Below are 12,910 nucleotides of genomic sequence, written 5' to 3' on the forward strand. Positions count from 1 at the left end.
CAGAACGGATCCGTGTTTTTGCCATGCCTGCTAACAGCTTACCGTGACATACTGTTAAGTATTTTCTCAAACTTTTTCCTTCAACTTTTACTATTCATATATTTTCCTTTCATTTTATTTCTTTCTTTCTCATTTCAAGTGCGGGAGACTTCTTTACTCCCGCACTTTAAATATGAATATTGATGACAGTGGGGGTGTCTCGGAGGAGGGCGAAGCTGAACGAATGAACGAAGAACATTTAGAGGCTGAGTTTGCTTCCGAGATGCCATCTACCCCTCCTATACCATCTCCCCCTCCGATACCATCTCCCCCTCCGATACCATCTCCCTCTCCGATGCCATCTCCCTCTCCGATGCCTCCATCTCCCTCTAAGATATTGCCTGCTCGCCAAAAAGTTTACCAAGACGATGGCTCGGGGGGTTCGTGGGTGGTATACTTCCGGCCCAAATTAAAGTCTCTCAGAGTTTTAAATATTGCTCGGGACCTGGAAAAACATTACTCGGCAATAAAAACAATAGATAAGGTTTCGCCAAACAAGTTACGCGTTGTTGTGTCCGACCTGAAGCAAGCAAACGAGATTGCTACCAGCGAGTTGTTCACGAAGGAGTACCGCGTGTACGTCCCGTCTCATGAGGTGGAGATCGACGGTGTGGTCCGTGACGAAAGTCTGACAATCGAAGATCTGATGAAGGACGGGGTAGGCCGTTTCAAAAACCCCGACCTTCAACCAGTGAAAATTTTGGAGTGCAAGCAATTGCACTCCAAATCGATAGATGGTAAATTTTACCAATCGGACTCATTTCGCGTGACTTTTGCCGGATCTGCACTTCCAAATTATTTGGTAGTGAGTGGAGTTCGTCTACCTGTTCGGCTGTATGTACCGCGGGTAATGCATTGTACAAGCTGCAAACAGCTAGGTCATACGGCAACCTATTGTTGCAACAAACTGCGATGCGGCAAATGCGGAGAGGCCCATGAGGACGATCTCTGCAGAAGAGCAGTGGAAAAGTGTTGCTACTGCGGGGAGAATCCTCATGATCTTTCGGTGTGCCCTACGTACATACAGCGTGCGGAGAAATTGAAGCGATCCGTGAAAGAACGTTCCAAACGTTCTTATACGGAAATCTTAAAAAGAACCACTCCATCGACCCCTGAGAACCCGTTTGCAATCTTGCCAGTTGAAGAGGATACCTCTGACGACCCAGGCGAAGGACCTTCCTACACACAGGTTGAAGGAAGCAGGAAAAGACAAAATCTGGCTTCTCCCAAGCTTCCTCGTAAAGGCCTCAGACTGTCCTCTTCGTCACAAAAGAACCAAACGGAAACAAAAAGTGCTGACTCAAAACCGAAGCAAACACCTCCTGGGTTCAAAAAACTTAGGGATGATAAGGAGTACCCAGCACTTCCTGGGGCATCAAAAAACCCGAATGACCCCAAAGCACAACCAGAAAATCCAACAAACGCTGAAATTTTCTGATATCGTGGACTGGATATTAACAGCCTTCAATATTACTGATCCTCTGAAAAGCTTCCTAACTGCTCTACTGCCAACAGTAAGGACATTTTTAAAACAGTTGACTGAACAATGGCCTCTCCTTGCAGCGATCGTATCTTTTGATGGATAATTTACCACTGAGAATCGAAGATATGATCATTGTGCTTCAGTGGAATTGCAGAAGTATCATCCCAAAACTTGATTCTTTCAAACACTTAATACATACTCATAATTGCGATGTATTCTCCTTGAGTGAAACTTGGCTTACTTCTAACATCAACCTCGACTTCCATAATTTTAACATAATCCGCCTGGACCGAGAAGACTCTTATGGAGGGGTACTTTTAGGGATTAAAAAGTGCTATTCATTTTATCGTATTAACCTCCCCTCGACACCGGGAATTGAAGTTGTTGCTTGCCAAATTAATATTAAAGGCAAAGATCTATGTATAGCTTCTATCTACATTCCTCCCAGAGTCTCGATAGGGCATCGTCGGCTTGCAGACATCATAGAACTTCTTCCTTCACCGCGGCTGGTTTTAGGGGACTTTAACTCGCATGGTACAGGATGGGGCTGCTTATATGATGATAATCGATCTTCGTTAATCCAAGATCTGTGTGACAACTTCAATTTGACAATTCTAAACACGGGAGAAATGACACGGAACCCTAGACCGCCAGCACAACCAAGTGCGCTGGATTTATCCCTTTGCTCGACTTCGCTACAGTTAGATTGCAAGTGGAAGGTAATCTGTGATCCTCACGGTAGCGATCACTTGCCGATCATAGTTTCTATCACCAACCGTGGAAGACCATCGGAAACAATCAATGTTTCGTACGATTTCACACGAAACATTGATTGGAAACGTTACGCGAGCTCGATATCTGAGAAACTAGAAACATCACAGGAGCTTCCTCCGGAGGAAGAGTATACATTTTTGGCTGGCTTGATTCTTGACACCGCAGTTCAAGCTCAGACGAAACGAGTACCCAGCGCGCAAACTAGTATGCGTTCTCCCAACCCATGGTGGGATAAAGAGTGCTCAGAGCTGAAAACGAAAAAAGCTTCAGCCTTCATCTCGTTTAGAAGGAACGGAACTCCAGATAATTATCGGAAATACGCGGCGTTAGAATTTCAAATGAAAAGTCTGATTAAAGCTAAGAAACGCGGTTACTGGCGAAGGTTTGTTGACGGATTAACGAGAGAAACAGCAATGAGCACTCTTTGGAATACGGCCCGTCGCATGCGCAATCGAAATCACGCGAACGAAAGCGAGGAATATTCTAACCGCTGGATATTTGATTTCGCTAAGAAGTATGTCCTGATTCTGTTCCGGAACAGAAGATATCCCGCGTCGCGACATTGAATACAAACGAAACACCGTTTTCGATGGTAGAGTTCTCACTTGCGCTCTTGTCGTGTAACAATAGAGCCCCGGGGTTAGACAGAATTAAATTCAACTTGTTGAAAAATCTGCCCGACTCTGCCAAAAGGCGCTTGTTGAATTTATTCAACAAGTTCCTCGAGGGTAATATTGTCCCACACGAATGGAGAGAAGTGAGAGTTATTACTATTCAAAAACCTGGAAAACCAGCCTCCGATCACAATTCGTATCGGCCGATTGCTATGCTTTCCTGTATTCGGAAATTGTTGGAGAAAATGATTCTCTTCCGTCTAGACAATTGGGTCGAAACAAATGGATTGCTTTCAGGTACACAATTTGGGTTCCGCAGGGGCAAAGGAACGAACGATTGTCTAGCGTTGCTCTCAACAGAAATTCAAATGGCATTTGCTCGTAAAGAACAAATGGCATCAGTTTTCCTCGACATCAAGGGGGCATTCGATTCAGTTTCCATTAACGTTCTATCTGAGAAGTTGCATCAGCATGGTCTTTCACCAGTTTTGAACAACTTTTTATATAATCTATTGTCCGAGAAACACATGCATTTTGAGCATGGTGATTTGACGACAAAGCGATTCAGTTACATGGGTCTTCCTCAGGGCTCATGCTTAATAGAGATGGTCGGGTATAGAAATTCTTATACCCGAACCCGACCCGTACCCGAGTGATCAGCAAAAAAATTTACCCGTACCCGACCCGTACCCGATTAAAAATTGAAAAAATTACCCGTACCCGACCCGTACCCGATCAATAATAAAAAAAAATTACCCGTACCCGACCCGTACCCGAAAAAAAAAAATTTTACCCGTACCCGATTAAAAATTACCCGTACCTGTACCCGATCCGAATGAGTAGTAAAAATTTTACCAAAATTCAGTATGGAAAAAATAAAGTGTTTTAGATATAGAGCCGTATCAGGCTCTAGTTGGTAAGAAAAATACATTATAATGCTTGTTTACTTTTAAACATATAAATACACTGTGAAGCATGAATAATGTAATGTAACTTTTTTTTAAACATGCAAAAAAAAAAACAAACGGTTCATCCGAATTCAAAATTTATTTTTTCATATTAAAGTACAATCCTTCCGGGTAATTGTGGAATATAATTTCATTCAAATGGTTGCCTCGGCTGGCCTTGCAGTACGCCATACGGTCGGTCCAGCTTTTTAATACATTTTCGATTGTATGCAGCTTTATTTCAGCTATGGATGTACGAATGTTATCCTTCAAGGCTTGAATTGTCTCTGGCTTGTCCACATAACACTTATCTTTGACAGCCGCTCAAAGATAATAGTCTAACGGTGTCAAATCACAGCTCCGTGGCGGCCAAACGACATCCGAATTTCGACTGATAATTCGATCTTCAAAGACTGTGCACAGATGATCGATCGTAGCGTTGGCTGTGTGGCACGGAGCGCCGTCTTGTTGGAACCAAAAGGTGTCCAAGTCTTCCTCTTCAAGTAACGGGAAGAACCAATCGCTAATGATGACGGGTACCACTCGCCATTGACCGTGGCGGCGGCTCCTGCCTCATTTTCTAAGAAAAATGGCCCAATGATGCCGCCAGACAAAAATCCGCACCAAACCGTTACTCTCTGAGATCGGCTTCTCCATGATGACGTGCGGATTTTCCGTCCCCAGATGCGACAATTTTGCTTATTAACATACCCGCCGAGATGAAAATGTGCCTCATCCGAGAAGATGATTTTTTTGCACACATTCCGCAACATTACCATGATTTTGAAAGTAAAACTGCACTATTTTCACGCGGTCCTCAAGCATATACACAACCATTTTCGTTCAGCGGAAGGATACAACTAAGTTTCTGTCAAATCAGAAGTGACATTGAGGTTACCAATGTCGAAATAACCGCTAGTTCAAAAATAAATGTTAGATGGCGGACCCTGTAGATTTTCAATGTCTTTGGTACTTTATACTTATTTACAAATGTCAACAAAAGGGAGTAATATCAACTCAAATTTTTCTAGAAGCATATTTACCCAAAATGTCGTAATACCCGTTGTATTCAATTTTGGGTAGGTATGGTTTTTACGAAACAGTGCGACTTTTGATCCAATTCTTTAGAACCACAAGTAAGCGTGCTCATTATCTTGACACACAAATAAAAATTCACATTCGAATCACTTGAAAAATCACGTAAAATAGTTCCAAATGTCAAATTGAATATTATACGTGGCGAAAATGAATATTATGCGAACATCCCCTAAAATGAATAGTGTGTTATCAGTTCGTTTACGTGAATTGACCAAAGAATCAAACAATGTACGTGTATTCCCGGTGTGAAAAATTCAATTTTGAACATGGTGAACAGTGAGTCCTTCAAGTGTAAGTAGTTTGATCATTCGTAGGAAATTTTTTTGGTTACAATTTTTTACTACAAAGCAAATTGATTTTGATTTAAATTAATCTGTCAACTATGCCCGTTTTGTAAGCCTCACAAACCCACACCCACGATGTTATCGGTAGCTGGTGGTTTTTACAGCCATTGAACCGGTGGAACCCTTAACGAGTGAACACGGTGAAAATTTGAGTATTTCGCGAGAAAAGATTTTCACCCTTACTTTTGCGACTCCACGTTGTCACGCATCGAGATTTTCACTTGTAGTTCAGTGAAAAGAAACGAAAATTAACTAGCAATATAGCCCAACTTGCTGCGCCATCAATCGGTGTCATTTCAAGTGAGGTGACACCACCCAGAAGTGCAGAATAAGAAGAACTTCTATGCAGATTTTCTGAATTAAATGTTCATGTTTTTATGGTAAGAATCCTAATGATTTTTATGAAAATTTTGAAAATCTCCAACCAATATTTAAAATAACAGTTTTCTGGTATCTGAATGTGATATGAGTACTACACTACATTTTATATACTGCCCATACTTGCATATCAGTCCCATATGGGAAATCGGCATGTTGAGAAAAAGACTATCAAAAGTTTATTTCCGAATTTTTTTCGAGCCCCGACCTGGAAGGATTCTTAGTGTCAGTAGGATTCATAGTACTAGCCATGCAATGATTCTGTACGCTAAGAATCGGCTGCGAAGTCTGTTGAAACAGAAAGGCCAAATTCCACGAAAGGAATGTGATGCCAAGACTTTGCTTTGCTCCCTAATGCTAAATCTTGGTATTAATACATGAAATATCCGTAATACACCTTTGCTGTTCCAATATTGCAACAAATGAAATTATTGAAATTTTGCACTGAATGGGACTGATATGCGGGTACTTTAGCATATGGGACACAGAAATGAGTTGATATTTTTTTATATTTTACTGAACAAACCCTCAACTTTCATTGCAATTTCTGATAGTATATTGAGGAAAGACTCCATTCCTCAAGCTAACTCAAAATTGGCGAAAATCGATATGAGACTGATATGCGAGTATGGGCAGTATACACAGAAAGAAAAGATGAAACTTACACGACATGTAAACCGATAGTACTATGAAATAGACATCAATTGAAACGAAAATCTGATTTAAAACCATGATTGATGTAAAATTACATTAAAAATCATTTAGTTTTTCATTGAACAAGACTGTATATTTACAAACAGCTTCGTTTTGTAATGTAAATTTCCATTCAATTGCCTGCTCCAAATATGTGCATTAAAATAAATGTAAAATCACAAAATATTTTTATCTGTGTATGAATCAAATAATTTTTACTGGATTGTGCATTAAACAGCTTTAAAATGGTACACAGATAAAAATATTTTGTGAATTTACATCTATTTTCATGCACATATTTGGAGCAGGTAATTGAACATAAAGTTACTTTACAATTCTGTAGGTTTCAATATAATTTAATTGAAAACTAAGCGTTAATTGAAAGATGCGGTTATATTGATTGAAAATTCAATGCAATCCGATTTAGTTTTGCATCGATGAAAGTTTTCAATCAAAATTTCGATTCAACCCATGTCTATTACATGTTACTATTGATTTACATGTCGTGTAAATTTCATTATTTCTTTCTGTGTGGTCCATTAAAACCTACGTGAAAAGTAGATTCCGACCGCAACATCATAGAGCTAAGGCAGTGTGTCTTATTAAATATGTTATAAACAAAGTAGGGCGGGAAATATTCACATTACTTTTCACGTAACTATGATCTTTTTTTTAAATGAAGAAAAAAATGTTTTTTTTCTGGAAAAATATGCCAGTTGACAGGTCTGGTCCTAGGCGCGAATGTCAAAACCCCTTGATTCAAATTGATTATTTTTCGAAAGAACTGTTTTGCAATGAAAAAATCTCGTCAACGTGTAAACATATTTCTGTGAAGTACAAATGGTCGGGTAATCGATCCGAAAAAAAAATTTACCCGTACCCGAGTGAGCGGTAAATTTTTTTACCCGTACCCGACCCGTACCCGAGTGAGCAGTAAAATTTTTTACCCGTACTCGACCCGTACCCGATTGAAAATAAAAATTTTTACCCGTACCCGACCAAAAACCCGTCGGGTACGGGTCGGGTTTCGGGTAAAATACCCGATACCCGACCATCTCTAATGCTTAAGCCCCCTTTTATACAACTTTTACGTAAATAACATTGATGAATGTATCAACACATCTTGCACGCTAAGACAACTTGCCGACGACAGTGTTGTGTCTATTATATGACCCAAAGCTGCCGATCTCCAGGGACCATTGCAAGATACCCTCGACAACTTGTCGACATGGGCTTTTCAAATGGGTATCGAGTTCTCTACGGAGAAAACTGAGCTGGTTGTATTTTCAAGGAAGCGAGAACCTGCGCAATTACAGCTTCAACTAGGGGGTGAAACCATAGCTCAGGTTTTCACATTTAAATATCTCGGGGTCTGGTTCGATTCCAAAGGTACCTGGGGATGTCACATTAGGTATTTGAAACGAAAATGCCTACAGAGAATCAATTTCCTTCGTACAATAACCGGAACTTGGTGGGGCTCTCACCCAGGAGACCTGATCAGGTTGTACAAAACGACGATATTGTCAGTAATGGAATATGGATGTTTCTGTTTCCGCTCCGCACGAATATTCATTTCATTAAACTGGAAAGAATTCAGTATCGTTGTTTACGTATTGCCTTGGGTTGCATGCAATCAACCCATACGATGAGTCTTAACCGTTGTGCACTCGAAAAAAAAACACCTTTAACCACCCGAATGGGTACCCGGGTACCCATTTTTTTAAATCGCTGTAAGTTGAGCATTTTTCAACCGATTGAAGTAATTTTAGCACTGTTGGATTCAGGAACTTAAGCTCTTTGGGATTGGTACCCATAAAGATGGACATGGTGCTCCTGGTTCCCAGGAACCCGGATATCCTAAATGAGTTCCGACATCGAGGCATTTATACACGGATTTCACGTATTTTTGTAATCTTATCTAAGAATTGCTATATGAAATCAAGTGCTATGCTGAGTTGTTATGTTTATATATTTCAGGGGGCATCCGTTATGTACGTAACATAAAATTTTGAATTTTTCTACCACTCCTTTCCCCCTTTGTCGAGCATTTCTCAATCTTTTCACCATGTATTGTCACGTATTTTTGAAACCTCTCCCCCCTAAACGCGTGACGTACTTTATGTATGTTCCCTTATATACTTCACTTTCTTATCTTCAGTTTGAAAATTATTATGTACTTCAGGCCTATTGCGAGGAGCACGCTATACAATTTTTAATTCTGGCAACAAACATTTCGAAACATCACGAAGTTACTTCCCAAACAGTTTCGTTCTCATTTATATTTCCTTTTTTTCGTTCTATGAGAGTAAGTCCAGAATAGGCCAACTACCCTTTAGATGACGTCATTTTTCTACAAAAGGTTCATTTTGGTACGGCCTTTCTCAAATAGCTGGTTTGGAAAAGTTTCAAATTAGTAAATGACATTTATGGTGGAAAACACAAGTGTCGGAACATTCTACGGAAATCCGGATTAACGGGAACCAGAAGAACCTACTACAGCAATATACACGTCCATCGAAAAGTGGATAAATTTCTGAATTTACCCGTACTGAAAAAATTCAAATCGGATGGAATTTGCCTTAGTTACAAGCATTTTTATTTGTGGGTACCCGGGTACCCATTCGGGTGTTTACGTAATAAAAAAAATTTGAGCCCCCCCATTCGACCCCCCTTACTGTAAAATGAAAAGTCAAAGCATGAGAAGTTATGGTCCAACTAGTTCTTGGAATTGACCGAATTGCAGAATCTTAGTTTAAACCTAACTCAGAAATTTCTTATTTTGAAATTCGAAAAGGTACCCGGGTACCCATTCGAGTGCATAAGGGTTAAAGTGCTGGCGGGCGTCTTACCGTTGAAAAACAGGTTCTGGGATCTCTCATATCGACTGCTAATCCGATGCGACATTTTGAATCCGATGGTGATAGAAAACTTTGAAAAGCTCGTCGAGCTTAATTCACAAACCCGTTTTATGTTCTTGTATTTTGACTACATGGCTCAGAATATAAATCCTTCTTCGTTTGTTCCCAATCGTGTTCATTTTGTGGATACTTCTAATTCTACTGTGTTTTTCGACACATCCATGAAAGAAGAAATTCGTGGAATCCCGAATCCTGTACGCCCTCAAGAGATCCCAAAAATTTTTAATAATAAATTTAAAGAAGTCGACTGTAATAAAATGTTTTACACTGACGGATCATATCTAGACGGGTCCACTGGCTTCGGTATATTCAATGTAAATTTCACCGCTTCCTATAAACTCAGTGATCCAGCTTCAGTTTACGTCGCAGAACTAGCTGCAATTCAGTATACCCTTGAGATCATTGACACTCTGCCCACAGATCACTACTTCATTGTATCGGACAGTCTCAGTTCCATTGAGGCTCTCCGTTCAGTGAAGCCTGGAAAGCACTCACCGTATTTCCTGGGGAAAATACGGGAACAATTGAGTGCTTTATCTGCAAAATCATACCAGATTACCTTGGTTTGGGTCCCCTCACATTGTTCCATACGGGGCAATGAGAGGGCGGACTCGTTAGCCAAGGTGGGCGCACTAGAAGGTGATATCTATGAAAGACCAATCTGCTTCAATGAATTTTTCAGTTGCTGTCGTCAGAAAACTCTAGCTAGCTGGCAGAATACATGGAATAGTGGAACTCTGGGACGATGGTTACAGTCAATAATCCCACAGGTATCGACGAAAGCTTGGTTCCGGGGGTTAGACGTGAGCCGAGACTTTATTCGTGTAATGTCAAGGCTCATGTCTAATCATTACATGTTCAGCGCGCATCTCCGTCGTGTGGGGCTCGCTGAGAGTGGTGTCTGCGTTTGCGGTGAGGGTTATCATGACATCGAACATGTTGTTTGGACATGTGTCGAGTATTGTGATGCCAGGTCCCAACTCATAGGTTCCCTTCGGGCCCGAGGTATACCACCCTTCGTACCAGTCCGCGACGTCTTGGCAACTCGAAATCTTCCTTATATGACTCTCATCTATAACTTCTTGAAAACTATCAATGCTCAAATTTAGTACTCTCCCTATCTCTTTCTCGTCTACAGCTCTACCGCACTCTTCTTTACGTTGCTGGAAGTATGGCCTGTGTAAACGATGCTTCGGAGCATGCACCTGCCTTGAACTGACTGAGTTGCTGGAAGCTACCCAAAAACGTCACATCAACGTCAGAACACACCAACGAAGCATCCCAATCCAGAATAATCTCTTCATTGCTACAAGCTGAAAAACATGAAGATTCATCGAACGCAAAATGTGTCTAAAAGATGTATGCCACAAACCAATGATGTATTCAAATTTCAATTCAATACTGTGTAGGTCCCACCCTCCCTATGTCCCCTTACTAACTGGGGAGTATGCCGCCCCGTAATACGGCATCCCTTTCTCTCTCCCTAACAACAAGACAATCGGCCACGTTAAGCTAAAGCAAATGAGCCTAATAAAAATTTTATTTGAAAAAAAAAATAGTATGTATTACCGATATTTCAAGTAATAATACCATGATTTAACATTAGGTAGCACAATAAATTAAAAAAATCGGAAATAAAATTTTAATCGTCTTTTTCTCGACATGCCGATTTTCCATATAGGACTGATATGCAAGTATGGGCAGTATAGATGTCCTAATCAGTTGAAAAATATCGAATCATAAGCATCTTTACTGTTATTCGATAATTGGGAAATTAAAAAAAAATACAATTTTAATGTCTGCGTTTTTTATTCATTCAGCTATTTTCTAGTTTTGACAATCATCCTACGAACATTGAGCAAGAACATCACGTGCTGGGAGCTGCCATGTCGACATAACCGATACCATTTTGACTGTTGTATCCGTCAACTAGAAATTGACGATCGAACTTCGATTGAGCATGCAAACTTTGCCAAACAACAATACGTTTTACTAGAGGATAGTAATATTTTCACAGTGTCACCACAGTTGTTTCAGCTCATGACAGACGCTAAAATGTTGGAAATTTCGGGTGGATTTGTGCCCTGGGTTCATTTAGAACCGTCTATCACCGTACTGATCATCTACGACAGCCAGACAAAGAAAATTTTTGTCAATCCCGAGGAAAGAAAGTATCGACTGATTTGGTTGGAAGTTCGCAATGTCACCATGAAAGAGATTCCGCCTTATTTGAACCAGCTAAGGGATCTGGAGCATATTGGATTTGTCAGTGCCGGCTTGGAGTACTTGGTAATGGATCAATTTGACGGTTTGAACAAGCTGGAAGAGTTGGATCTGTCCTGTAACAATATTCTACAAATTCATATTAACTTCCCTATGAGATTACCATCGCTGCGCACGCTGCATCTGAATGGTAATAAACTGAGGACTATCGATATTGGCTACTGGTACATGCCAGAACTGACAACATTTGATTTGTCTTCGAATCAGCTGAAGTATATAACAAACTATAACAGCAACCAGATGGAAAAACTATGTGCCATCAAAGCCGAGCAGAACAGATGGAACTGTAAGTGGTTAGGGGAATTTCTACACGCATGCTTTCATTTTAAAGGATACGGCTTCAACGATCTGCAAGTTGAATGTGACGAAGACGAGGAATGGCACGAAAATTGCTGTTACGGAAATGAGACCGAGTCAGGCTATCAGGACTATTTGAAGGAGATGCACCTAATTAGATAAATGTACCAAGTAAACTGCCCCAATCGCTTCGTAGCTGGAAGTTTCGGTTCTTAAATTTTGAAGTGTTCATTTTGATTCCAAAATATTTTATTTTAGTATTGATAGAAATATACGCACGGTACTACCACTGAATGTGGTTCATGTATAGCGGCCCTTACACGATCATTAAAAGTTTCATTACTAAAAAGTAATGACACTTTTAATGATCGTGTAAGGTCTGCGAGTTCAGTAATAGCGGCCCTTACACGATCATTAAAAGTGTCATTACTAAGTAATGACACTTCTGCTCAAACGCTCGTCATTACTGCATTACTGTACATCCTTACCGACGACTCCTTACTGTTTAGCATTACACGTTCATGTGTGTGTGTGTGTGTGTGTGTGTGTGTGTGTGTGTGTGTGTGTGTGTGTGTGTGTGTGTGTGTGTGTGTGTGTGTGTGTGTGTGTGTGTGTGAGAGAGAGAGAGAGAGAGAGAGAGAGAGAGTGTGTGTGTGTGCATGTATGTAACAAAAATATACACTTACTTTTTTTCAGAGATGCCTGAACCGATTTTTACAAATTTTAATTCAAATGAAAGGTCTTATGGTTCCATCGCCTACTATTGAACTTCATTTGGATTTGACTTCCGGTTACAGAGTTACAGAGTAATATGTGAAAATTAGAGAAAAAATGTGCACCTAATTTTCTCGGAAACGGCTTAATTGATTTTCACAAACTAAGATTCAAATGAAAGGTTTTATAGTTTTCGACAAATTTCTACAACGTTTTATCCGGATGCAACTTCCGGTTCCGGAACTAAAGCGTGATAAGTGGAAAATTACCAATTTCATTAATTTTTTTCACGAACGATGGTCAAAAATAAGTGTAAATCCCATAAAAC

At 40.2% G+C, this 12,910-nt stretch overlaps 1 protein-coding gene across 2 annotated transcripts in view; it reads left to right on the forward strand.

The window, feature by feature from the left end:
• The window catches only part of LOC131435388 (leucine-rich repeat transmembrane neuronal protein 1-like), a 30,030-nt gene extending 17,855 nt beyond the window's left edge, over positions 1-12,175 (forward strand). For both annotated transcript variants that reach the window (XM_058603212.1, XM_058603213.1), the window contains exon 2: positions 11,109-12,175. In XM_058603212.1, the coding sequence (XP_058459195.1) occupies positions 11,109-12,030 (922 nt within the window). In that variant the 3' untranslated portion in view covers positions 12,031-12,175. The remainder of the gene's footprint in view (positions 1-11,108) is intronic.
• Positions 12,176-12,910: the final 735 nt, after the last annotated feature.

The sequence above is a fragment of the Malaya genurostris genome, chromosome 3 (genome assembly GCF_030247185.1).
Source record: "Malaya genurostris strain Urasoe2022 chromosome 3, Malgen_1.1, whole genome shotgun sequence".
NCBI classification, from domain to species: domain Eukaryota; kingdom Metazoa; phylum Arthropoda; class Insecta; order Diptera; family Culicidae; genus Malaya; species Malaya genurostris.